This window comes from Catharus ustulatus, chromosome Z (genome assembly GCF_009819885.2).
Source record: "Catharus ustulatus isolate bCatUst1 chromosome Z, bCatUst1.pri.v2, whole genome shotgun sequence".
NCBI classification, from domain to species: Eukaryota; Metazoa; Chordata; class Aves; order Passeriformes; family Turdidae; genus Catharus; species Catharus ustulatus.
The window spans coordinates 39,722,204-39,748,871 of NC_046262.2; the positions used below are offsets into that span (position 1 = coordinate 39,722,204).

Here is a 26,668-nt window from a genome sequence, read left to right on the forward strand (position 1 = left end):
CATAACTGCTCCTCATGCATACAAACGTGGGGACCTGCACCACTGCTGCTGCCACAAGAGTACTCAAACACAAACCTCTGGTCACTGAGGGGCCTGGACAACAGAATTCAGGCATCCCAGACCTGGATGGACAGGTGGCAGTTGCAAGATTTCCAGTTTCTAATATATTTATTTAATGAAAGGGGAAAGAGAAACATTTAAGCAGTTCATTTTTCTGTTGTTCCTTTGCATCTTGGTAATCATCTCAATTATTGTGTATTGATTCCAATGTGCACCTGCTTTACTTGAATCAATAGAAAAATTCCATTTCCTTCAGTTGAAGCAGGGTTGGGACATAAAGAGTAATACTGAATTGCACATTTGAGTGCTGCTTGCAATGCAAAATACATGCAAAGTACAAGCAATCTTGTACAAGCTCAAGACCCCCATAAAATATACCAAAGTAAAGAAATGAAAAACCCCTGAAGATCAAACAAGGTTGGAGTGTTAGGAATTCCATGGGCTGGCTACACTGGTTGTCCTTATTTTCAGCAAAGGAACAATCTCCAAAACCAAAATGAACTTTTGGACCCGTACCCAGTGTTTGTTAAAAGCCTGGAGCTGTGTTGAAAATCTGACAGCCTAAACTGTGTGAGTCATGACTTTGAAAACCTGTTAAACATGTGGAGGATGGCCTGAAGAAAAGGCAGAGCATCCATACTCTTGCATCTTTGGCTATAAATGGCAGAGGGTGTATAGTTCTTAATCTAAACTCAGGCTGAGATGCCACCGTGATTCCCTCTTTTTTTGCAGGTGGTCTTGTGTAGCTTCACATTCAGCAATCCAACCAAATACCCTCCCTTCAATTTACAGATGACCTCAGTGGAGGTGAAAAGCATTTTTGACATTTGCACAAGGTCATGCTATAACTCACTCAGAAAACATCAGGGATTCTGTATTTGTTGACCTGTATCTGAAGGCTAGGCTCTTTCAAGTGCTAAATCGAGTAGGTGTGAAATCATATGTGTGCATTGAACTTCCTATTACCTTTGACGGGCAATTCTCTCTCCTAACACGTCAGAAGTTCAGATGGAACTTAAAAGTTGCCCAGTTATGTGATGTCATATACCCTTCAAAGACTGAACAAAATAGATGGGAGGGGAATAGAGGGACTAGGAAAAACACTTGTCTCCAGGATGTAATCGGTACTCAATTTGGCATGGAACCAATACACTACAGGAAACATGAAGTGTTGAGAAATCTGAACCAGAGAAGCAACAGAGGCACATAAGATGACGGGAGATAGTCGAATATAAGGCGCAACACTCTATAGAGAGAGTACAGTGTATCTTGTATTTTAAAAAAGGGTCATTATTGTGGCCTGGTAAGAGAATATCTGCAAACAGCAGGTAAGCATTTGCTTTATGAGGTGCCCGAGAGCGCTGCCAGTGGCAGAGGTTCCCTTCTTCGTGCGGGCCGGGAACACTCGGTTGTGCCCGGGGTGGCCGCGTGTGCCAGGCTACGGCTGCAGGCGCGGCCCGGGGCTCCGGACCGAGTGGGCTCTGGGGTGGGGACCGCTTTTTTGGTAGAGCAGGGTGCCAGCAGCGGGTGAGGGGAGGGCAGCACCCGCCAGCCTTCGGCCGCCCTGGCCCCAGCTCCCCCTGCCCGGGGCGGTGGCGCGGGCTGCGGGAGGGCGCGGCCGGCGGGGGCGCACACAATGGCCGTGCCGGGAGCCGCCCGCTGAGCCGCGCTGGGCGGGTCCCACCGCCAAGGGCTCGCCGTGCCGTACCGTGCCGTGCCGTACCGTGCCGAGCCGAGCCGAGCCGAGCCGAGCCGAGCCGAGCCGAGCCGAGCCGAGCCGAGCCGAGCCGAGCCGAGCGGGGCGGGCGTACCTGGCCGAGGAGTCCGGCGGGGCAGGGGCGGGAGGCCTCGGCGAGGGGCGGAGGCGGTGCGGCGGGCGGGCCGCTCCCCATTGGCCGCGCGGCCACACCGCGAGTGCCTGCGCGCCGGCCGGGAGCGGCCGCGGCGCTGCGGCCGCTTCCCAGGGCGCGGAGCGGCGGGAGCCGGTAAGCGGGTAAGCCGGTAAGCGGCTGGTGCTGCTGGAGGGGAGAACCGGGGCCGCTAGCTCCGGCCCCGCGGCACGGAGGGGATCCCCGCCTCGCCCGGGGTCAGGTTGCGGGGATGTCCGGCGGCGGGGGGGACTCCCGCCACAGGCCCGGCGGCACGTCCCGGTTGACAGGGCAACGGAGCCACTGAGGAATGCGGCGGTCGGGCGGCTGGGCTCCGGTGGCCGCCAAGGCAGCTGGGCGGGTGCCGGGGAAGGGGCGGGGGCGCGGCGCGCTGCTTTCTTCTCCCGGCGCTCTGGCAGGGGCAGGGGAGGTGCCCTTCGGCTCGCGGTGCCGCTTCCTCCGCGCGTGAGGAGGGCGGGGAGCGCCCCCGGCGCCGGGAGGGACCGCGGGCAGGGGCGTTCACCTCCGCGCTCCTCCGCAGGGCGCGCAGCCGAGCGCGGGGCGGCTCCGGGGCGCTGGTGATGAGGGCGCCGAGCAGGGGCTGAAGCCGGCGGCGGGCGGCGACCATGACGGTGTTCCGGCAGGAGAACCTGGAGGAGCACTACGAGACGGGCGAGGACCTTGGCAGGTGGGTGCGGGCGGATGGAGCCGTGGCTGCTGAGAGCTGCGGGGCAAGGAGCGAGGGCAGGCTCGTACCCACGTTGCCTTTCCATCAAGTCTGAGGTGCCCGAAAACGGACAAGGGAGTCGGATTTGAAGTTACCGCGTCTTTCCTTTTTTAATACGGGTCCGATGAGATTTTTGGACAGGAACGGTTCCTAAGTGGTTCCTGCTCAGCTGGGCGCCCAGGGGCGAGCCTGCTGCCGGCGGCGCAGCTGTGGCTGTGCTAGCGAGGCTCGCTGCTGCTCGCCAGGCGGGGAGCTGGGAACGGGCTGGGCTTGAAGGACAGAAGTTGGTATTGTTCGTAGTGCGAAGGACTACGCTTGTAGTGCGTGTTGGATTTTTCTTTAAGAACGTGATCAAAGAAGTGCGAGAAGCTCTGTATTCCATTGTGGTGAAGATCACTGTCTGGGCATCGCTGTTGGAGCTGGAAGTCAGATTAAGGGATGTGACCAGAGCACTACAGATGCAGACCTGCCTACTCGAACCTTGATTCCTTCTGTGTAGTTCTGAGCTCCTCCGAGTTCACACTATCAGTCATGCCTTTTTTTCAGTGCTTTCCGTATTTTAAGGCTGTCAAAGCACTGATTTTGTTACATGCGAGTCCTTTTCATGGTCTTTTTCCCTTCTTTAAGGAGGAATCCAATGGCATTCTAGCAAACCAGTTTGGCAGAATCCTTTTTTAGTGTTCATCTTGGTGATTTCAAAGTATAGGATCAGGGTTCAATTAACACAGGGCATTCAGTATACGTGGAGCAGATGCCTCCATATCTACCTCTGTATACCTTTCCAGGGTCCACATAGCAAATGCTGGAAACAAGTTACTTGAATAGGCAGGAACTTAGAAATATTTAATGATTTCTTATAAATAAATAAAAATAAAAACAAAACCCCAAACAACAATAACAAAAAAAACCCCACCCAAACAACAACTAACTAACCAAGAAGCCCCCCCACATGATAAGGAAGTTAATTGCACCATATTTCCAATAAACTTCACCCCATTTATATAAAAGTTTGTTGATATGACTGATGATATGTGTGTGCTTTTATTTCCACATAGTGTTCTGGGTTGGCATTTTCATACATCTAGAGTAACATTCTGTGTTAGACTATAAAGTAATATTAACTTGCTGAATAACTTGATAGGAACACGTGTTATCATGCTAAAGCATATACTTAGATTTTGTGGTCTAAACAATTATTTTATTCCTAAAATTGTTCTATTTGATTTCCAGGGGGTTTTTGTGGACAAGGATACATAGTGCTCCAAAATTCAGGTTTAGGTCTCTGGACTCTTAAAGCATTGTTGTGCTTTCAGGTTCTGATAAGTGATTGACTTTATGGAAGAACACAAAGACACACATACATTGTGGGGTTTTTGAGATTCTTCAGGGAGAAGACAATGCCAGTATTCAAATTTAGAAGGTGTTAAGGTTTGTGTAATTTCTCCTGTATTTTTTTTAAAGAAGTATCAGTGCAATGTTTGGTCCCTAATACATATTTATGAAATAGAACACTTGCCCTTAGGCCAGTTACATAAGCAGTGTTTAAATACATGGATGTTTTTTTTTCCAAATAAATGTTCTTTGGAAGTCACAAGTCACAAGCCCCAGAAGACAGCAGTGGAGAACAGGCATTTTGTTTTTACAGTATGGGAAGTGCAAACACTGAAAACATTGTAAAAGAACAACCAGAGAACCCAGAAAAAATGGAGGGTTTCAAATTGGCAGTGTTTTAGGTGATGGCATTCAATTTAAAAATGGTATATTCATTTGATCAATTACCAACAGGATATTACAACACTGGGGGTTTTATCCATCCTAGTGCTATAGAAACTTGGCATGCAGTCCAAACCTAGAATATTTTATGATTTTTTGAGAATGTTAAAATCTGCTCTAGTTTTCACTTGAAAAAGAGTAAAGAAATTAAAGAACTTCGTCAATTTTATCTACATATGTTAGAAAATACCAGTGGATGGTAAAACATGGTGAAATATTTGGCAGGGCTTTTACTTTCAAAATGGAATATAGTTATTTAAAGGGCCAAAGCTTTCACTTCAGTGTCATTTTAAGAAACGAGGATTATTCCACTACGTGATATTGGCATAAAAGTATAAGAGTAAGCAAACCTCAGGATAATTGTAGGGTTTCTTTCAGGAGTGTTTTTAACTTACTTACATTTTTAGGGTTGCACAAAATACTTTTTTGTACATCTATCACTATCCATTCCTCATTTACCCCTTAGCAGGTTTCTGACTGTTAGGTTTGCATATAAATGTAGTTACCCTGAGGCTCAAAACCAAAAAAAAAGTGAATAGTAAAAACAGTTTTGAGTTTAAAATTTTCTGTATTAATCTGGGAAGACAAACTGTGAACTAATACTTCAACTAAGCAAAGATGAAAGGTTCTGTTTTGCAAGATCAACTGATTTTTACCCCTTCTCTTGGAAGAATGTTTTTAGTTCCTCTTACTTAGCTACACACAAAAAGCAAAAAAGGTGAATAAATTAACAGATGCGTTTTTATTGACAGACTTGTGCTTGAATAAAAATATCCTTAAATTCCTAGGCCTACCTGCCTTTTGAGAGAGCTCAGTGAATTTTAATTTTAATAATCTACACTGTTTTCCCTTGTAAATTATCTAAGTCTTTGTTACATTATAATACTTCTGACAGTAACTAGAATAAAAAATCATTTGAATATGTAAGGTGTGTTGAAGAAAGCAAATGGACTGTGTAAATTAAATTTTTGATAGAAAGTAATAAAGGATGTTTAAGTATTGCTTAGCATAAAACCTAGGATTGCTGGAAATAAGGAGAAGTGATGATTGTGTCTGGGCTGAAAAAAAAAGTGTTCTCTAGTTTTTTGGTATTTCACTGTGCTTTTGCAGAAAAAGTAATAAGCAATCATAGTCCTGTTACCAAAATACCTGTATTTTCTTCTCATCTTTAGCTCGTTCTCATTTATGCCTGAGAAGAATAAGAAAAAAGAAATTTGCAATTGTGAATACTGGTAGAATCACGCTTACTTATTTTTCTTGCCAGTATGTGATTTCTCCTGAAAAGTTTATGGCTGTTCAGGTTGGTTTATCTTAAGCTTTTGTACCAATGCCATCTTGGGAGACTTATGGATCTAATGCTATCTTTGGAACATATAAGAAGATTGCTCTTGATTAATGTATGGTGCGTTGCATGAAAATTTTTTTTTGTTTTCCTTCTTACAAATATGAAATTACACATGTTACTTGTTCACATGCAGACTACCTGCAGATGCATTAAGTAATCATTCAACCATGAAGTTTCAAGTGGTGGTAAACATTATCACGGAAAAGCAGAAAATTTGCTGAAAGCAATTTTGTGATTTTAGTTCTGCCTGCAGTTGCAGGTGGTGTGACTGTGCATTTTAAATACCCTGCTGCAGTGCTTTTACTTCGGTCTGCCCAAAAGTCAGGAATTCAAGTTGAGCGGTATTAAAAACTTCACTATGGTGAGCAAGTAAGTAAAAACCTTCAAAGTATACTGAACTTTTCAAGGTGTGTTTTTACCTCCCATGACTGGCCTTGTTTGGGAATTTATACAGTACTGTGAGAAATGTGGTGTTGTTTCATTAATTTTAGGTAGACCTATCCAAAGCTGTGTTATAAATGCATACTGTGTTTGTCTGTGTGAGCTCCAGATCATATAGACAGCTCCTTCTTCCTTCATCCCCAACACCCACATTTGGTATTTTTGGTTGTTTTGTTTTCCTTCAAGCTCTCATGTGCTTTCTAAAAGAGATACCAAGTGTTAAGGTAGAGTTTTGGAATTGAGGAACGGTATTTGCATTGCACTGTGGTTCACAGTTTTTAGATTCTTGTTGATTCAGAAGGAGGTATATAACAGTTTTGAATGTCAGGCTTGTTTGGACCTGTTGGGCTCACTAGGGAAACATTTGTAACTTGTGGAAGGAAAGCTACGCTGAATCTTGCCAACTTTGGAGACTGCTCTGACTTTGCTTGCTAGCTCACTAAGCAGAGATGCTGAAAGTAAAAAGCAGCAACTTAATCCTGCTACCTGATGTACCTAATGGCTTTATCAGTGGTGTGAGAAAAAATGCCTAGGATAACATGCTGAAGGTGTTGGTAAGAGCGAACAGAGAGCTGTGCAAATATGTATTTACATTCTGTGAAATGTTCCTCTACCTTTCAGAGCTGAGTGAAAAAGGATTGGTTTTTTATTGTTCCCTGGAAAATTATTTCGATTGTAAACAGGGAGTATCTAGGATGAATATACATATATGTATATATATATCTGTGCATGAATGTATGTATTTTTGATTATTCAAGTTCTGGGTTTTGGTAGCATTGCTTTTTACAGCTGTGGAGGCTGCCTGTCGTCTATCCAAACACTGTAACTAACTACATTGCACTTCTGTATTGAGAGGAAGTAAAAGCACTGGAAAAACCCCAAACAAACTTTAATGGTGACCAGAGTTTGACCTTCATAGCTGTTTACAAGCTTGACAACCTAAGTTAACCTTGCTAACTAACCCACGTATTAATATGGTGTCAGTATTGTCAGGCTCTGTTGTGAGATTTATAGGATGTGAAGCGCATTTCAGGTGATAGTTCCTTTCAAAACTGTCACATTTAAAACCCATGACAGCCATCTTTAATAATCTTACAGTGTGACTTTTTTCCTATGAATTATCAGAAAGTCATATGGGGAAGAAGAAGGGGCAGTGTTAAAAATGGATTCATAAGGCTAAAACTGTTGCATGTGAGCTATAAAATTTTTAACTGTGGTAGATTGAAATTCCTGGTTTCTGTTTCCATGCATTTTCTTGCTGTAAGCTCATCTTCACTGCTCCATTATAAGACATGTGTTAACCTTCATTCTCATGCAGCAGCAAAGTGGTTAAACTGAAGAAGCAAAAGGTGCAGACCTCTGCAGTACCATTTCCTGTTTTTCATACAGCCATGGTGATGAATATTGCAAGAGTATAATTCACTGTTTTTATAACTATTTTATTCAGATTTTAGTAGTACATGATAATTAATTAAATTGATTGGGCTATATTAGCTTTTCAGGCAAAAGGACCTCAGAAGGAAGTCTGAAAATGTTGGTGACAAAGCTCCTGTTTGGCCAGGAAACTTGATTGATTGGTGTCTTTGTATACTCTTTTGTTTTCGTTTGAAGAATTGAAGGTTGTTTAGTTGAAATTACATCAAATAACTTTTTCTGTGCTGTTTGTGTACCATGCACATGTTTTGTCAGTCTTGCCAACCCTTGGAGGAGAAGTTGGTTGTTCCACAATTTTCTGTAAGTCCTGGCTTTGGAGGTTGTGTGGAGACTGAAAAGGAAGGTTTCTTACCTGGAAAGCATGGTTGCAAAAATTATGCATCTCAAGTCACTTTTCCTCCCAGACATGCCTCAAAATGTCTCCTTTTCACGAATGCACAATAACCTGCAAGCTGCTGATTGCACAGGCTGCAAGAGCTGTCACCATACAGTGCCACTGGTGACAATTGCTGCTGTATAAAATGTGCTGAGAGTTTGCTTCATGAAAACACAAGAAGTGCTGATGCTTTTTTGGGTACAGCTTGGTCCTGCTTACTTTATTTCTTTCTCCAGGGAAGAATAATGACTGCTTTGTATGTCTTTTAAAATACAGTGTAATAAAAACTAGAGCTTGCTGATTATTCTGTGCTTTCAGTTTAAATGCACAAATCTTTGTAAATCTAAACTCATCAGGAAGCAGATAAAAATGCTTGTCTGTTTTTTTTTTTCTTCTAACCAGACTCAGTGAGGCATGAGCTGTACCGGAGAAGGCATGTTAGGGGTGTGCTGAAACTTCAATCTGTCCTTTAGCTTTCCAGATTAATCCTTCTGTGTTCATGGGGGTTTTTTGGTGGTTTTTTTCCTTCCCATTTTCTCTCTTTACAGATGTTTGAGTATGTCAGTTTCTCTGTTGGAACTATGTGTACAGGACAGAAGTTAACCCCTTTTAGCCTAGGAAGGGAGGCTGACACTGCTGTTTCACGAGAGCTTTGTTCAAAGCTCAGGCTGCAGAGTTGGTGATTGAAAGGATCAGTGTCTCTTTCCTCTTCTGTGTGTTTCTGTGTTGGTTGCTTTGTTTCAGAGTTAGGTTTTTTGGTTTATTTTATGCAGCTGTCAAAGGGGAAAAATACCCCACCTTGTATCTAATTTATGGCAGGTGTATGCTCTCAGATCAGCTGAAAGCCCTATGAAATCTCAGCCTGCATGGACTTGTGACTGCCTCCATAAATCTATTTCAGGTTAAATGTGCAGGAGGGAAGGAGATAAAGAGTCACTTTACTACAAAGGCAGAAGAGCATAAACTGACAACAAGTTTAAGCTGGAAATTAGGGGAAGTATGGGAGGTGCAATAGTAATTGGAGTAATCTTCATGAATGGTTGTTGCAGGTAGTCAGAGGTATTCAAAGTTGTACCAGTTTTAGGAGGAGAATGCGTGTTTCTTGTGAGACCCTGGATTAATGTCTAGGTGTCTTTCTGTTTTTAACTGGCTTGGTTAGGAAGCCTGTGCAACTTGTTGATACAGTTTTATATTCTGAAGAAATTATGCTGGTTAAAGCAGTGGCTCAGCAGCTTGTTTCCTGGATGTAATGGTGTTGCAGGAGCTGTGTCTCAAATAAGACTTTTGTTTCTCAAACTGTGTTTTGTCCCCCGTGCAGGAAGATAGGTGAGACAAAGGAAGATTAACCACTAAACCTGAACAGCGTTCATTGACTTGCCGTGCTGCATAATAGATCATGCTTAACTATGATGAGTTTGTGGCTGAGATGGGTGAACTGAGAAAAGTGTAGACAAAACCTAAAGATCTTCAGGTCTTTCCTGTTTTTGTTGCTTGTCTGCCTTATGCAGTGAATTTTGGCATAATGTGAAATTTTGTAGAACTGGCCAGTACCACGGAGTCTAACGTAGATGATGCTGCTAAACTCTGAGATCTTGTCTGGGAGGTGATACAGGAAGAGTGGAGCCTGCACAATTTGATCAGTTGTTGGATGACATTCCTGTTGGTTTTGGTGCAGTTATGGAACAGAATAATGGCAGAGATGAATTGTAGGGGGCAAGTATACTTGCAAACCTTGCTACGTCCTCCTTCACGTGTTACTTGCAGATCATGTCTCTTCATTTCAAAGAGGTTGCTACTGTCCTCTCCTAAAGTGAAGAAGAGATGCTAAGCTAAGGAGGTGAAGCTGTGAGATGAAGCTTCTTGAGAGAGAAGACTTAAGACTTCAGTACATTTAGCCTTGTACCATTATGCTTGGAGTGGTATGATATTAGTAATACGCTGGAAAAATTAAAATGGTTGGTGAAACAAAGAAATTTTAGATACTATATTTGCATTTACAGTTTTCACAGATAGTTCTGCATGATGGAATTGAAAAGCTTCTTGCCTCAAGGAAAATGACCTTATGGGACCTCTTGAAATGAGACCAATGTGATAGGGAATCTAAATAATATCAAAATTGAGCTTATAAAATTAAAAGAAAGAATATGGCATGATACTGTTCTGGAAAAGGAGAAGGCTGAAAAGGACACAGTCATTGTTGATATTTTGGATCAGTTTTAACATTGTCTTTCAAAGTTTCCAGGCATATTGTAGTCCTTGAGGATTTTGTCCTGTTGTATTAATAGTGTGGTATTATTGGCATGGTGGAGTTTTGTGGGGTTTTTTTGTTGTTGTTGTTTGCTGTTGTTGTTTGTTGTTGTTGTTGTGGCACACATTGATGTTGGAGGGAATATCTTGTAATAGGTACTTTTCACCCAGTCCAGAATAACTCACAAGGTTTATAACAGTGCTGTAAAACACTACACTGAGTAATCCATGGTGGTCTGCAGCCTTATTCTCAAGCTCTGAGAAGATTAATTTCCTTCCTCTTATTCCTTCCTGTTTGTGCAAGCTGATGTGTCAAACCATTTCTGCTTCCAGAGGCAGTGGTGTTGAGGAGGATGCATTGTTGAGTGGCTGTTCACACCGTCTGGGTGCCTGGACCACCAGCAGCAGGGACTCTGGTGTGGCACTCTACCAGAGCAAAGTCTTCCCCAGGACCAGCTGCTCGCAGGTGCAGGTCTTTGTTTGTTATGAAGCTCTGATGGCCTTCCCTGTATCTGACAGAAAGAAAGATACTTTATTGGGTGGTCATAAACTTATGGAGATCCATAAGCATTATTCAAAGCTGGAGATTTCTTAGCGTCAATTATAACTCTCTTTACATACTGATTGAAATTATAGTTTGAGATTGTTTTTTCTGAATTATGCAGAGGAGTGAGGTTTTGGAAAGGATAAAAATTACTTGGGGCAATAGCATTTGTCTGTGCACTTCTTGCCTAGACAGGATGCTAACAGCCTGTAACTGAACCAGTGTACTGGAAATATTTTATTTCCACTATGTCTTTATTTGTGATCAATTAATGGTATGCTTCTAAGTTTTCATTATTTATTTGGAGTCCTGCTTTCTGCCTGGTATGTAAATTGGCTTTTGGGCTGTTGCAGAATTCCTCAGTGTTCTCTCAAGTGTCAGTGGTTGTTCTAACTTTGAGATACTGGCTAGGTGTGCCTGTAGAAGCATGGACTTGGAGTACCTGCTTTCATGCCATGGAAACTGATAGCAGAGGGACATTTTCACCTGACCACAGTCTGTAGTGTCCTGAAGCTGTTAACACTTATGGCTGTTTATTTTCTGGAAACTGGTCACCTTTAACTGTCTTGTGCTTATAGAGAAGTGATGTGGAGACTCTCATTTCTGCTCTCCTATTCTTTCTGTTTGCTTAACTTTTTAGAGAAGAGGATTGAACTTCACTGCTGATACGGTATTTTGTAATCCTGTATTTCTAAAGGAAAACAAGAAAACCAATGCATAAAGCTTCAAATCATGTATCTCCTTTGTGGTGTTTCTTACTGTGCTTACTTTGCCTAGCTATAAAGGTATAATTGAGTGCAGCTGACTCCTATGCTAACTGAAAATGTTTTATTCTGACATAGTTTACAGTTGAGTTATTCTGTCGGGTTAAATTGGTCTGCCAGGTTTAATGGGTGACAAGGTATGGAGTTTTCACCTTGTGATTGTTTTGCTCAGCCTGATTTTTGGCAGCAGTGGGGCCACACAGGTGGTTCCTGTGAGAAGCTGCTGGAAGCTTCCACCATGTCCAGCAGAGCCAATCCCTGATGGCTCTAAAGATGGACAGGCTGCTGGCCAATACTGGGCCAATGAGAGAGGCCGATGGGTTGACATGTGATAATCTGTTATCTTCTGTGACAATATATTTAAGAAGAAAATCAAACCAAAGTGGGGCACAGGGGTTTTTCTTCTAGCCAGAGTAGGATGTGAGAACATGTGAGGGAAACAACATGGAGACACCAAGGTCAGTGCAGAAGGAGGGGCAGGAGCTGCTCCAGGAACTGAGCTGAGATTCCTCTGCAGACTGTGGTGAGACCATGGTGAAACAGCTGTGCCCTGCAGCTGTGAGGATCCACGGGAGATGCAGAGATCCACCCACAGCCCATGGGGATCCATGGGGGTGCGGAGATCCACCCACAGTCCATGGGGTTCCACAGGGATGCACAGATCCACCCACAGCCTGTGGGGATCCACAGGGGATGCAGAGATCCACCCATGGCCCAAGGGGAAGGTGCTGACATCAGAGCTGGTGATGCCTGTAAGAGGCTGTGACCCAGTGGGAGACCTGGAGGAGAAGAGAAGGCCTTTGCTTCCATGCTGGAGCAGCCTGTCCTTGGAGGACTGCACTCCATGGAACAGTGAGCCATGTCTCAGCAGTTTGGGAGGACTGTGTGCTTATGGGAAGGACTCATGTTGCAGTAGCTTTGACAGGACTGCAGCTGGTGAGACTGGACTCACACTGGAGAAGTTCATGGAGAACTGTCTCCCATGAGAGGGACCCCATGGCCTCACAGGGGAAGGACTCCTCTTCCAGAGCTGTGGAAGAAAAATCTCAGAGGTTTGCTGCCCAAAACCCTCATGCCCTGTCTCCCTGCACTATTGATAGGAAGGAGGGACGGGCTGGGTGGAAACGGTGTTATAAGGGCTTATTTTACTTCTTATTTTCCTCCTCTGATTTTGTTAGTAATAAATTCACTTTGAACCACTAAATTGAGCCTGTTTTGTTCTTGGAGTGTTTTCTTATGGTTCTTACTCGTGAAGCCTTTGTTAATTTTTTTCTCTCCTGTACAGCAGGGGATGATGAGTGACTGGGCTGGTGTTTGGGCAGTGTCAAGACATGACACCCCTTTGTCCACAGGGGAAAATAATACTAGTGTGTGTCTTACTTGGATCCTACAATTTTGAGGCCAAGAACTCAACATTGAGTAACTCCATCAACAAGACTGGGAGTTTATTATTGTATAAGAAAAAAAAAAAAAAAAGTCTTGAATGGTAACAGTTTTTATCTTTCAATACCTCTCTTCTGGCTGACTTGAACTCCTTTGTTGGGACATTTGCCTCCAGTTACTTTTAAGGAAGGTGATGCAGATCTAATCTTAGAGATAGATATTTCAACTTCTCTCCTTCAGTTTTCTCTTTCTTTTAGGCATTTGTTTTTGTTTGGTTGGGTTTATGTGTATGTGTTTTTGTTTTGTTGTGGTTTTTATTCCTTGCAAACACAGACTTCAAACATTTTAGTATGAGATTGTTGACTTTGTTGGTGTATTATCTGTCTGGCAATATTTTCTTGTCTGGCCATCTGCGTAGAATTGCCACTGATTCCCTGGGAAAGGAAAGCACGTCAGGGAATGGCTCGGTTCCTTATGTCTCATCTTTTCTCATGGCTTTTTATTTGAAAGGCCCTTCTGATACTATTTACTTTACGTTGTTGCCTGAAAGGAGGATATCTCTTTTCCTGGTTTTGCTGCCAGTTCTAGCATTAGCTGAAGAACAAACTATTCCAGATTCTATCTTGCAAAGCTGGTCTACTTCTGCTGCCTCTTTTGTTCCTCTAGAAAGAAACCTTTATAGTACTGCTCCTCCTGAGGATGTGTTAGCTCCTGGTCAGTGCTGCTCTCTCTGCCTGCGAGCCCACCTGGAGTGGCAGAGCCAGCCTAGCACAAGGGTCAGAAAATGGCATGGTCCTGTTCCTCACCCACTGAGCAGCATTGTCCTGTGCTAGCACTAGCACCATCGTGAGCACAGCCTGGAAGCGGGAGGGGATTACAGACTGAGCTCCCTGAACTGGGTCAGCATGGCATGGCAGACAGGGATCAGTGCCAGCCGCCAGCACAGCATCGGAATGCAGGGCCCGTGGATGGGGAAGCCTCTGTTTGTGACAGGTACTGGCTCAGCCCACTAAACCACGCTGAAAAGCCTGCACTGAGCGTGCTCTGTGTCAGTGCTGTGCAGGTCTGGCCGGCCAGGACTGCGTGGAAGAGCCACTCTGAACCGGGAAGCAAAACTGACTGATTAACCCTGGACAATAAGATGGGTGACAGCACAGTCTGAGTATGTTTTCCTGTGGCAGCAGCCACAGGGTAGCCAGACAAGCTCTCCTTTGCACAGGGGTCAGAGGAGACAACTTGGAATATTCTTTTTTTTTTTTTTTCTCCACATGTTCCAAATTCTGAAGTGGCCAGTCTTGTCTGCAAGAGTGGATAGCTGTGAATAAAAGCTAAAGATCTGGGGAAGCAGACAATTACTTGGTTTTAAATAGTGGCTCATAAAACCTTAATGTGTATGGAAGTTACTAAGACACTTAGCATGAGAGCATTGTGTTTGTGACACAAACTACTTTGTTTGTAATGCCATATCATCTTAAAAAGTTGCCTTTAAGTCACAGAAAAGCAGTATTTTCATAACTGGCTTAAATGGTGTGTTCATAGCTCAATGAGTTTCTTACATATTTAGCTAACATCAAGTTAATAACTGGAGGAGAAAATCCAGAATTTTTCTACACAAAAAATTACTTTACCATCTTCTGTGAAGCATAAGGAGGTTGTTTCTCCTTATGCTCTAATACTAAAAGGTTAGTAATACATCTGTGTATTTCAGTGATTCTTCATACCTGGTAGAAGTGGAAAATAACCAGACTTTAATTTGTATAATTTCTAGAGAAAGCTGAGTCATAACCTGCCTGGGGCTTTGCAGTACATCCTCACTTCTGCTCTTAGTGATTAGATTTCATCCTTTTTCTAGCGAGTGCTTGAATGATCCATATTTTATGACTGTATTAAATTATTTTTTTCACGTATACTGAAAAAAAAAATTCTCACATTAGCATTGTTTAATGTATTTAACAGGTGCAGCTGTGCTGTATAGGTGATGAATTTCTGTGTTATTTGTGGCCATTCAATATAGATACCTTCCAGGGTAAAAATCTCCATAGGAATGCTGCTTATAGGCAGAGTGTTATTGCTCAGTAAGATGATAGGTTATGTGCTCTCTGAAAAGGTGAAATGAAGAAAGGCTGTTCATTGTGATCAAAGAGTGGATCACACAAGTGAGTTCTGATAAGAATTATCACTAGACTTTTCTTCCCCAAACTGAAGGACAAACACCTACTCAGGCATGCTTCAGAACCTATTGCTGAAAAGAGGAGTATGTAACTCAAAACACTAGTTATGAAATAGCAGCAAGAACAGTCTTTAGCGTCACCAAAATCAAATGTTTGTTGTCCTCATATGTTTTAATATTCACACCAGTGTCCTGGATTACGATTTTCTGAGCAAGTGATAACTGAGCTTTTATGATCAGTTCTGAGTCAGGCTTACCTCATCTGTGTCTTTAAACATTTAGCTAGATTAACTTATGATTTAATGTTAATTGCAGAGTTGTTTTACAAATTTCATGGGAAGTCCAAAAGAAGGGGAAAATGAAGTACTAAATGACAGTAGAAGCATCAAGAATCTACTTAAATAATTTCAAGGTATATTAAGTTCTCTGTTTACATGGTAGTGCTTAGGCATTGATTTTTAAAGTAGCTGTATGTGTACATGTACTTTGCTTGAAAACCTGTGGCTTTATTTGCATTATTTCCTTTTTTTTTTTTTTCCCTTTGGGGGGGGGCATTTTCCTGTATGTTATAGATGTAGTTATTACTTCAACTGCTTACAAATGTGAGTACCCTGCTTTTTGTTTCAGACCAAATGGGTTTCTATAAGCTCCAGCCCAGGCATGATTAATAGGAAATGGTTGATATGCAGCTGCTTTGGAAGTTTTACAGCCATACACATTACTCCAGCTTGTACATTAAATACAACTACATTTTGACATGAACTTCACATCAGTATTTTAAACTCCTTTGTCTATGAGTAGACTTTGGTCAAAAGTATTTTCTCTAATACTATCTAGCTCTTCACATTCTTTAGTTTGATAATTATTTAAGTATTTTGTTAAGGCATTTGAGGCATAGGAACATCTCACATTTTCACTTTTGTATTGTTTTTACCATCTCCAAGTGTTACCCAGGATCACATGTTTAGGCTGAATTCACTCTCATATTGGTTATGTTCATTTTACATTTGTCATGTCACCACATTCAGTGAATTATTATTGTTCCTACTGTAACTGCAAAGGAGCAGCTTCAAATTCCTCTAGAACAGGTCAGTACTTCTTGCCTTTTAGCAATGCACCTGTCAAAGATTGGTGACTAAGAAGTGTCCCTTGAGAGAACCACAGAAAACCAAGATTCACTCAATCTAACGCTACATTTTTTTTTGGTGAATGTGGGAGAGAGAGTGTGGGTGTGAAAGTGTGGTGCAGCACTGCTTTTGTCCGTATACTAGAAAGCTAAGAGCTCTTGAGCTTTGCGGTATTGCTTAGTCTCATATTAAAAAGAAAAATTTAAAAGAAATTGAACACACCACAGAGAAGACTGTGCAAACTAACTCTCAGATTTTCTATACTGTTTGTTTAATGCCTCTGCATTTATGTCATATTGAATTGTAGTAGATGAAACTTTAAAGTGAAATGTAATCCCATGGTAAAATGAATTCTCAGTAAGGAACCAAGAAAAAATGTTTATCTCCTGAGCAGTGAAAAGTTTTACTGCACCTGAAGTGTGGAAGTTACAGCCTTTGATATTATGCTTTTGTTTAGAAATGAATAGCCAGCAGCTGCCTTTTTTGGTTTTTTTAAACCCTCCTTACCCCCCACCCCTCCCCTAAATAATGTAATTGCTGTTTCTGCTAGGCAGTAACTGGATTGGACAGCATAAAAATAGTGTCTGACCAATACTCAGTCTTTTGTATGAAGTTTCAGCAACGCTGATAACTTGCATTTCTTGTCCTGTCTGCTGGCACAGTGACAAGTATGCATGTTTGGTGTTACCCAGACTGTACAAGCGCTGGATAGATAATATGAAACTGGAGACAGAGCTGAATTGTTTATATACACACAGGAAGTAGGGAAGGTTTTGTCTCTGCCTGTCTAATGTTTGCCTCTCACCCACCTATTCAGCAGTTCAAAGCACTAGAAAAAGCAGGAAAGAGAATTTTTTCTTTGACTGTTTTCAGAAGAATAATTCGACCAATTTCTTACAGCCGTGAGTTAGTGTGTCTCTGTTTTGTATCTGCAGTAGTCCATGGGTATCCAGGAGAACAGAATTATCAGACCTTCAGTAATGCTTCCAGCTTTTTCAGTGTGCCTTTTCTTCTGAACATCTGCTGCCAACATAGACCCAAAGTTCTTTACTCATTCAAATTTGCATTCCAAAACCCAAATGTGAATATAAGAAAAAGGATCTGACATCCGAATTCCTGCTTATGCAAAAGAATCTGTTTTGGTTTTTTTAAAAGAATTACAGAACTCAGTAAAAGCATGTAGTATCTCTTTGTTCTGGTTAAAAGTAAGAAAAATCTACTTATTTGCCTGACAATTAAGCCACATCAATCCATTGACAAAAGTCTAATTTAGAATGAACAAGACAGTACTGGTGAGCACATTGATGTGAAGAAGTTCCTTTTTGTTTCTGTGTACAGCTTGTAACTTGGAACATTTTTTCTATTTTACACAGATGCCAGCCTTTCAGTGCCAATAATGTTCCTTTCATACACTACAAAGTTCTAGCAATAGTGCAACTCGTCTTTCTGGCAAGGGCTTTGTATGTACTTGAGAGTTAAATCCCTCTACTTCTTTTCTGCTTCATCTCCCCCGCATGTTTTCATTCCTTGACCTTCAGTTGCACTAAACTAATTTTCAAGAGTTTGACCTAATTGCTTAGCAGAGTATGATCATGGAGAAACTCATATATTGTCTGATAACCCTGTGGTCATAACTTCTTTAAAGTCATGTGTTCCTCTGAAAGAGGACCACATTAATTGCAGGGAGGGCTGGGGCTGTGTGCTGGCGCTGTCTGTGGAGAATTTAGCAGCTGCAAGATCTTTCCTTTCTCTTTCTTTTATAGTTTGAAATACCATCACCATGCCACCTTTTCTTCTGGAAAAACACTATCCTTCATGTTGCATAGCACTTCAGAATGACAAACCCTTGAATCCATGCCTGTGTTTCTGCACATTGTTTTGCATAAGGCGTATGAGCAGGCATAAGGGAAATTTGAATGTTCTCCTGATCTGGAAGCAGCTAACTAGTAAGAGACCAGAAGTCAAAGCAGAGCAAGAGGTACCATGACATTAACCCCCATGTTCTGAAAAGGTTCAAAGCACAGCAGCAAGCAAATGTCAGCGCAAGAGAGGGAGCATGATTGCCTCATGTCAGCAGTGCCTTGCTTTGCTGCATCTTGCTGCAAACCTTCTGGTGCATTTTCAATACTGGTGGTACTGAGCTTATCAGGGCCATCTCTAAGAAAACCTGAAGCTGTATGCTGCTGCAGAGTGAAGCTTTCATCTGCTGGAGCCTGTGTTACCTGCCCTTGCTCACTGTGTGGATGAATGTGGGGCTACTCTATATTAAGAGTATCTTATTGCACTTCTAGTTTGAGCTGTGTCTAATGGTAACATAAATTAGAGAGGCAAGTGAATGAATGTTTTTTCTGCCTCTTTTGTAAGGCAGATGGAAATTGCTTTCAAGTTCCTTGTGTATGTCTATCTATACACTAAAACAAGCCACAAATTTAGTGGAGGCACAGGAGTTTTTCAAGCTTATGGAGTAGCCTAGTGACAGAAAAATTCACTTGCTAAAATAAGACCTTCACTGTCAAGTAGAAAGTGGTTTAGGACTATTGAAGTTGATGATCCGCAAAGTATGGTGCAAGGAAGAACATCATTGTTTCCTAGCTGCTATTGGATGCATTTGCTAAATACAATAATGGTAAGATATTAATTTTGATCTCTTTTTGGAGGATTGATTGTGCCTCTCTTGGAGATTTCATTGTATGAATAGTGCCGAATTCAAAGCTGGAGCTTTGAATTGTATTTGACTTGTAGCAATTAGTAGTATCCTTTATGCTGTCATCATGACTGCTTTTTGCAGGGAAAAAGAAACCTGAGGTGGGAGAGCTCTTCTGGCTGTCGTTTTCATTTGAAAAGTAGTAAGCAAATTATTTGTTGTTTATGTGTTCCAGTATTAGACAGTTTCTCTGTCTTCTTTGTAACTTCTTTTTGAAAAAGTTAGGGACAATAGGGTGACACACTTTAAGTGCCATGTATACTGCATGCTGTGTGTTGTTAAGGATATCTTCAAATTAGTATTATTAATTTTATACAATTCTGTGGGTCTGTAATTTATGCCATAAAGTTTACAGCCCATGGCCCTTGAGCATAAAATGTTATTTACTCTTGTAGCAGGTCTTTTAGAAGTAATGAGAGGTAAAGGCAAGTGGGAATGTATTTGTGAGGGAGATGACTCTCTTTTATTCTTAAAAATAGAGGTGGAGGGGAAGAGGACTGTGTGCCCATTTGTAGAGACATGTAGGCAGGATGTATGGTAGAGACATGCAGGGACATGCAGGATGTATGGTCGTTGTGTTCCTGTGATTGATTTTTGTTCTGTTTTTACCACACATGTAGATTGTAGTGTTTTGGCATGTTTTGGGAGGTCTAGCGTATAGTCAACTGCACAAAATTAATAATGAAGTTCTGTTCCTTCACTCAATTCTCTTGTTCTTTTGGAAAGACTATGAACTTTTAAACTACTTTTAACATGTTTCATTTGAACACAATTTTCTTCTATCTGCTAAGTAATGGTATCTTTAATACTGTTTATGGCTGGTGGTTTTTCATACATTCTAAAGAATGACAAGTAGCTGACATAAAGAAAAAGAAGGATCTTTTGGAACAGCTTCCCAGTTCAGTTAGACCTGAAACACTGGAAAAAGCAAGATAACATAATGTGATATCTATTGAACTGAGAGTTGAATCCACCCTCTAGGGAAAGGGATGAGCTTTACAGATATGGTTACTATCACCTTATGAAATGTGCATGAGAGTGTTTGGGTTGCATGTACCTGCATGGAGGTGGTTACTGCACATTTCTCAGATACTTGATGTAACCTTGTGCAGGCATGAGAGCAGGTTTACAGTAAATTCACGAATACAAGCCGCACTGAGTATAAGCCGCATCTCTGGGTGTTGGCAAATATTTCATTCTTTGTCCATAAATAAGCCGCACCTGAAAGCCGCTCTGTCGCTCGCAGCGAGGACCCACGTGCAACAAAGTTGCCAAATAGAAACAGAACCGCGGCATGGCGGGGGGTTTACTGGCTCAACTAAGGCTGTGCAGGCTCGGCCCGCTAGGGGCTGCTGACGGGGCCAGGTGGCCCAGCTCAGCAGGGCCGCTCGGGGCTGACCGCCACCTCTGGGCTCGCTCGCCCTGGCCCCGCTCCTGCCGCAGCGCCGGCCGGGCACGGAGAGCATGCCCCGCTCGCGCTGCGGCGCCAGCCGGGCACGGAGAACCGCCTGCTCCCGCTACGGCGGCGGAGGGCGGGGGCAGAGTCCCTCCCCTCCTCCCCGAACTGCAGCAATGGCGGCACGGGGCCCCCCCCATCTCTCCCCCGGGCTGCGGCAGAGGAGGGAAGAAGAGAGCTCTCCTGCCTCTCTCCCCGCCCCCCGTGCTGCCTGCAGGGAGCCAGGCTCCACCCGCGGTGCAACAGAGTAACACTTTGTAACAATCACGAAATGCCGGCTTTTACTGGCAGGGGCTTGGCTCGGCGCCCTGGCTGGCATGTCTGGGGTTGTAAATGTCAGAAAATTATTCACATATTAGCCGCCCCCGAGTATTAGCCACACTTCAGGGTTTCCACCAAAATTTTGGTCAAATTGCTGCGGCTTGTATTCATGAAATTACTGTACTTTAGTTTTACTGTTGGTATTTACCATGTCTTGTCCTTGCGTAGTGTGGAGCAGTTCTTTAACAAAGGCAAAGAAGTGCAAGTTTCAGGTGTACTGCCTGGTCTTCACCTTATCTTTTCAATAGATTCCCTGTATTTCAAGATTGCACTGGGAAGAAACTAGTTAATCTTTGTAAAGTTCAGACTTGGTTGTTAAGCAAGTTTGACAGCTTTGTGTAGTTTTTAAAAATCAATTGTGTTCTACCCATTGTTTTTCCTTCTCTTTCTTCCTCCTTGTATTAAGGTTCAGTTGTTTCTGCACACCATCAGGAGCAACATACCACTGCTTTCTGGTCTGTCTTGGATGTTATCTTTGCTTACATTTTCTTTTTGCCCTCTGCACTTTGGCAGCTATTCAATCTCAACATGATATTCACTTCCTGCTGCCTGTTGGATATTTTCATTGACGTTATCTCCAAGTGTCAAAATGCACCATGCTGTCCTTAGTCACTCAATAAACAGACAGGAGCCGAGATTTTCCAGGATGTTGAAAGGTTGAAAACATCTTCAGGTTTAGTCTGAAAGCATCTCCTTTGCCTGTGCTGTGATTTTAGTCTATTGTTTTCTACCTCAGAAAGTTGACTTGTGCAGTAACAAGCTGATCTTGGTGCACAGTGAATTCTTGTCGGTTGAGTTTTGTGGTTGCTTTTTTCTTAAAGTTGATATAGCTGTTTTAACCAGAAGTTATTGGCATATTAAGAAAGAGAGATCAAACCACCCCTCCCAATACCTCAGCTTAAGAATCAGTCACAAGACAATTGTGAAGCTGGGATCATTATCATCAGAAGACATCTTATAGTGAATGTTATGTATACTAATTTAAAAATTGCTAATTATTAAGATTTATCTTGGTTATTCATGAATAAGTGATGGAAAATTTCATTTCTTTGTAGACATTTAGAATTTTCATTCTGAAAATTGGACAGTAATGTTTTTGTGCAGGATAGGAAGATGTTGAGAAAAGGATTAGTGTCAGCATTTTAACATTTTTCACGTTCATCTGCATTTCATATTTTTTACATGCTTGTGAGAGGTCTCTAAAGGTCAATTTACAATCTCTTCTTTGCCATTTGCAGTAGCTGCGTTGCTTAAAGGCAATGCAGCTTTAGGTGTTTGGAATGATCCTTCTATTGTGTTTTTGGTTAGAGGAGGTTATTCTGAATATGACTGAAGAACTATTTCAGAGACAGAGCTATAAAGTGGCCTTTTGGTCTGATCATAATTAAGCAACTGTTGAATTAATCACTTTTTTCCTTTGGAGACCAAAGTTTGCCTTGCATACATCACTATTGTCTGTACAAGCCTTCCTGCTGAAGTTCCTAAGCATCTAACCTGCATATCAATACCCTTCTGGGATGAGAAGATGACATAGTATTGTATTTATACATTACTTTATTGTATTATACATTTCTGTTGGATTTCAAGTTACAGAGATAGTTGTGTGGTTTGACTGTTTTGCTCATTTGAAAAGGCCTTCACAACCATTGCAAGGGGACCCCTTAGCTTGTTTTCTGTGGAATTTGGATATAACTTGTCAATACAGAAAGCTGATGAAAATATTTGAAGTTGACTTTGTACTTTTTAACATAGATGGTTTGGTGCTACTGCTGTAAAGTTAGTGTAAAAAGGTGTAATGTTTTCAGCTGTCCTCCCAGCTTCATAGTTCAGGGAGAAAATAATCTACAGGGAAAATATCTGACCTGTTTTGCATATTCTGTCAGTCATAATTCAAAACCATGAGCTTATATTTGATTTTAGGTCATCCATCTCTGTAACTCTCCCATAAAAAATCAAACTTGATGTTTCCATAATATTATCACAGAGGTAGGGAATTAGCTATAATAAATTTCAGTTTTGAAATTAATTTTATAAATATTTTTTCATAGTTTTTTGTACAAATAATTTTTCAATTTTCTATTATAATTAATTTCTTAACCTGAGAGTAATAATTTTCTGTGGTTGGAAGAAATTGAGCGGCCTGGGCTGCAGTGACCATGCACTGCTGGACTTTGCAGTCCTGAGGGATATGGGTCAGGTAGGTAGTAAAGTTAGGCTCCTGAACTTTAGGAAAGCAAACTTCCAGCTCTTCAGAGAGATAGTCAGTGAGCTCTCCTGAGAGACTGCCCAGAGGAGCATGGGGGTGGAACAGAGCTGGCAGATCTCTGAGGAAATTTTCCATAGAGCAGAAGAGCTGGCAATCCCCAGGATCAAGAAATTGTGCAAGGAAGGCAAGAGACCAGCATGTCTGAGCAGGGTCAAACTAAAGGGAATGAATCAAATGCAGAGGCAGTGGAAACAAGGACAGATGATTTGGGAAGGGCCCAGAGATGAAGTCCAGCTGTGCGGAGATGGGGTGAGAAAGGCCAAGGTGTACCCTCTGTGATGAACTATGCTGGCAAACTGGTAAGAAAGGATGAGGAGAATTTTTTTTTGCCTCCATCTTCAATGGCAACCTTCCTTCCCACACTTCTTGAGTTGTGTGGACAGCAGGGTGGGGACTGAGGGAACAAAGTTGCTCCCACTGTAAATAAAGATCTGTTCCGGGACCACCTGAGGAACTTAAACATGCATAAATCCATGGGACCTGATGAGAAGCACTCCGGAGTTCTGAGAGAATTGGCTGATGTAGTTGCAAAGCCACTCTTCATGGTATTGGAAAAGTTATGGCAGTCAGGGGAAATATAAAAGTGGAAGCATTGTGCTCATCTTTAAAAAGGACAGAAAATAAGACCTTGGGACCTGTCAGCAATGTCTCTGTGCCTGGAAAGATGATGGAACAGATCCTCCTGAAAACTGTGCTAAGCACATTTTTCGGGGGACAGGGAAGTGACTCAAGCCGGCAGGGCTTCACCAAGAGCAAGTCCTGCCTGAGCAACCCAGCAGCCTTCTGTGATGGCGTGACTGCATCCGTGTACAAGGGAAGGGCTACAGATAAAATTTGTCTGGACTTCTGTAAAGCCTTTGACACAGTCCTCCACAACATCCTTTTCTCTAAATTGGAAAGAAATTGATAAAAAACTGGTTGGAGGTGCTTATCCAGAGGGTTGTGGTCAATGGGTCAAACTCCCAATCAGTGACAAGTAGTGTTCCCTTGGGTCTGTACTGAGACTGCTGTTACTTAATATCTTCATTAATGACATGAAGGGACCAAGAGCACCCTCAGGAAATTGGCAGATGACACCAAGTTCAGTGGTGCTGTTGACACACCTGAAGGACAGGATGCCATCCAGAGGAACCTGGAGAAGCTCAGGAACTAAGCCCATGGGAATCTCATGAGATTTAACAAGACCAAGAGCAAACTGCTGCACCTGGCTTGGGACAACCCCTGGTATCAGCCCAGGCTGGGGATGAACAGATCAGAGCAGTCCTGTGAGAAGAGCTTGGGAGTGCTGTGGGTGAGAGGCTGGACATGACCCAGCCATGGGCACTCCCAGCCCAGAAAGCCAAACGTGTCCTGGGCTCCATCCAAAGCAGTGTGGGCAGCAGGGGAGGGAGGGGATTCTGCCCCTCTGCTCTGCTCTGGTGAGACCCAGCTGGAACCCTGCACCCAGCTCTGGGGTGCCTGCACAGGAAGGATGTGCAACTGCTGGAGGGAGTCCAGAGGAGGGAGGAAAAGCTGAGAGAATTTGGTTTATTCAGCCTGGAGAAGACAAGGCTTTGGGATGACTTAAGCTCAGTCCCTGTACCTGAAGGGAGCCTACAAGAAAGATGGAGAGAAGTGCATGTAGTGACAGGACAAGAGAGAATGGCTTCAAACCGAAAGAAATTAGGTTTAGATTAGATACTAGACAAAAACTGTTTGCTGCGGGAGTGGTGAGGCACTGGAATAGTTTGTCCAGAGACGTGGTGGATGTTCAAGGCCAGGTTGATTGAGGCTCTGAGCAACCTGGTCTAGTGAGAGTTGTGCCTGCCCATGTAACTAAATGACCTTTAAAGTCCCTTCCAATCAAGGTTATTCTATGTTTTTTGTGATTTTAGGAAGAATACAAAGCAATGCTAGCATGAGGAACTTTAGCTCATCCCGTGTTCATACTAGGACATGTGGTAGGCCTTGTGTGAACAGGGTTTGGGGTTGTTTAAATTATCTTTTAAGCTGGATTATTGAGCATTAGTGGTTAGAAGTAAATTTTGGTTTTGAGAGATTATTTTAAGAAGAAATATGACAACAGGAAGAAGTAGCTGGGCATGCAGGGGGTAAGTAGGGTATGCACAGATATTTTTGTACCAGCTTCACTTCTAGACAGACAAGGAACATGTTAGAGGCCCTTTACACAATGGGCTGCAGAGTTGTCACTATGCTAGCAATCCAGTCCAACAAATATTTATATATTTTATATAACACTACATGATGTTAATATGAAAATTAGTTAAACTGAATTGTGGAAAAATGCTATTTTGGGAGGACTACGAGTGGAAAAAATGATAAACTGATAATAAGTTGCATAGAGAATAGTCTCAATAGTACTACTTTTTACACTAATTTTATGCACTCTCTTGATTTACTTTAGATATTTGTTTAATGTATGGCCTACAGCTTAAAATTCAAAAGAGCTTCAATCATCCCTGCTTTCATTTTTTGGAGTTCTGGTAGTACCTTTTTTGTACTACCCTAGTGGAATTGACTGAAATTTATTCCTTCTGCTAGTCATGTGGCAGATGGGGAAAAGAGTCCCAGCATTATAGCATGCAAAATCATGTGAGGCCAGAAAAAGTGACTGTTTTGTGGTGACTGCCTGGTTTCCATGTGATTGTCAGTTTCCTGTAGCATCTGCAGAAGAGGGTAGTGTTCCTTGTGCTCACTGTAATTCCAGCGACCCTGTGCTTGCAGTAGTGAGAGCACTGTATTTGTGCTTAGGTAATGCTAGTAGTTTACTTCTACAACCCGCTCACCATGTGCCGCCACCTTTGGTGTGGGTGCTGCTTCAAGCCCTTCTGTCCCATCTCTGATAAACTCTTCCTTTTTGCTGAAATGGTTGTGTGCAGGGCTGTCTTAGAGCTGCCTGGTAACTTTTCCCGTGCAGCTGCTACTGGATTGCATCTTCCAAAGGGATTTTTGGATTTTTGAGGAACCTCTTTTGGGAGGTGTTCATACTCATTGTGAATTCAATTTGTATTTGCATCCCTGACAAAGGTTGTGTCTGGCTGTTTGCAGCAATGCCTGTGCTTACGTTATTCACTCTCAAGGAGAAACCTAGACACACACATATCAGGATTTCAGCTTGTTTACTTAAATATTCTTTGATTCACAGTTTCAGATAATTGTTCTCTGATGCTGAAGTTTTGTTTGGTTTGGTTTTTTCAGTTTTGCGGGTTTTTTTATTTCCATGCTTTGAGAAAGCTTTCAAAAAGTGCAGTAAGTATCTTCAGTTGTGCGTAGTGAATGTATTGAAAATGGCAGTGAATTTAAGCCTAAAAGCTGTTTATAAAACAGCTGAGACTCAGTGGTGGTGCTGCCAAGACAATGAAAATTCAGAAGCTTTTCTGACTTTTTATGTGATTGTGCAGTTTCAGAAAGCAAGGTGTTGGAGGATTCCCTATTCCATTTGACAGATTTTCATGTCAAGCCTACAGGCTGATTTTTGACTGCCAACCCTGCAGCAGTGTGCTTGCAGCAGCTGAGCTCAGCTCTCTTGCCTGTCACCACCAACACACTCTCAATTCTGCCAGCTAGACAGTCTTATGGTTACACTTGGAGTAACACCTGTGCAAACTCATTAATTGCTAGAAAAATATCACTGATGTCGCTCTAGGAAACAGGAAGAGAGC

The 26,668-nt window shown here is 42.4% G+C and overlaps 1 protein-coding gene across 1 annotated transcript in view; it reads left to right on the forward strand.

Moving 5' to 3' along the window:
- The first annotated feature begins 2,469 nt into the window (after positions 1 to 2,469).
- DAPK1 (death associated protein kinase 1) overlaps positions 2,470 to 26,668 on the forward strand; it is an 85,391-nt gene continuing 61,192 nt past the window's right edge. Inside the window, exon 1 of the mRNA XM_033085457.1 lies at positions 2,470 to 2,616. Coding sequence (XP_032941348.1) covers positions 2,555 to 2,616 — 62 coding nt within the window. The 5' untranslated portion in view covers positions 2,470 to 2,554. The remainder of the gene's footprint in view (positions 2,617 to 26,668) is intronic.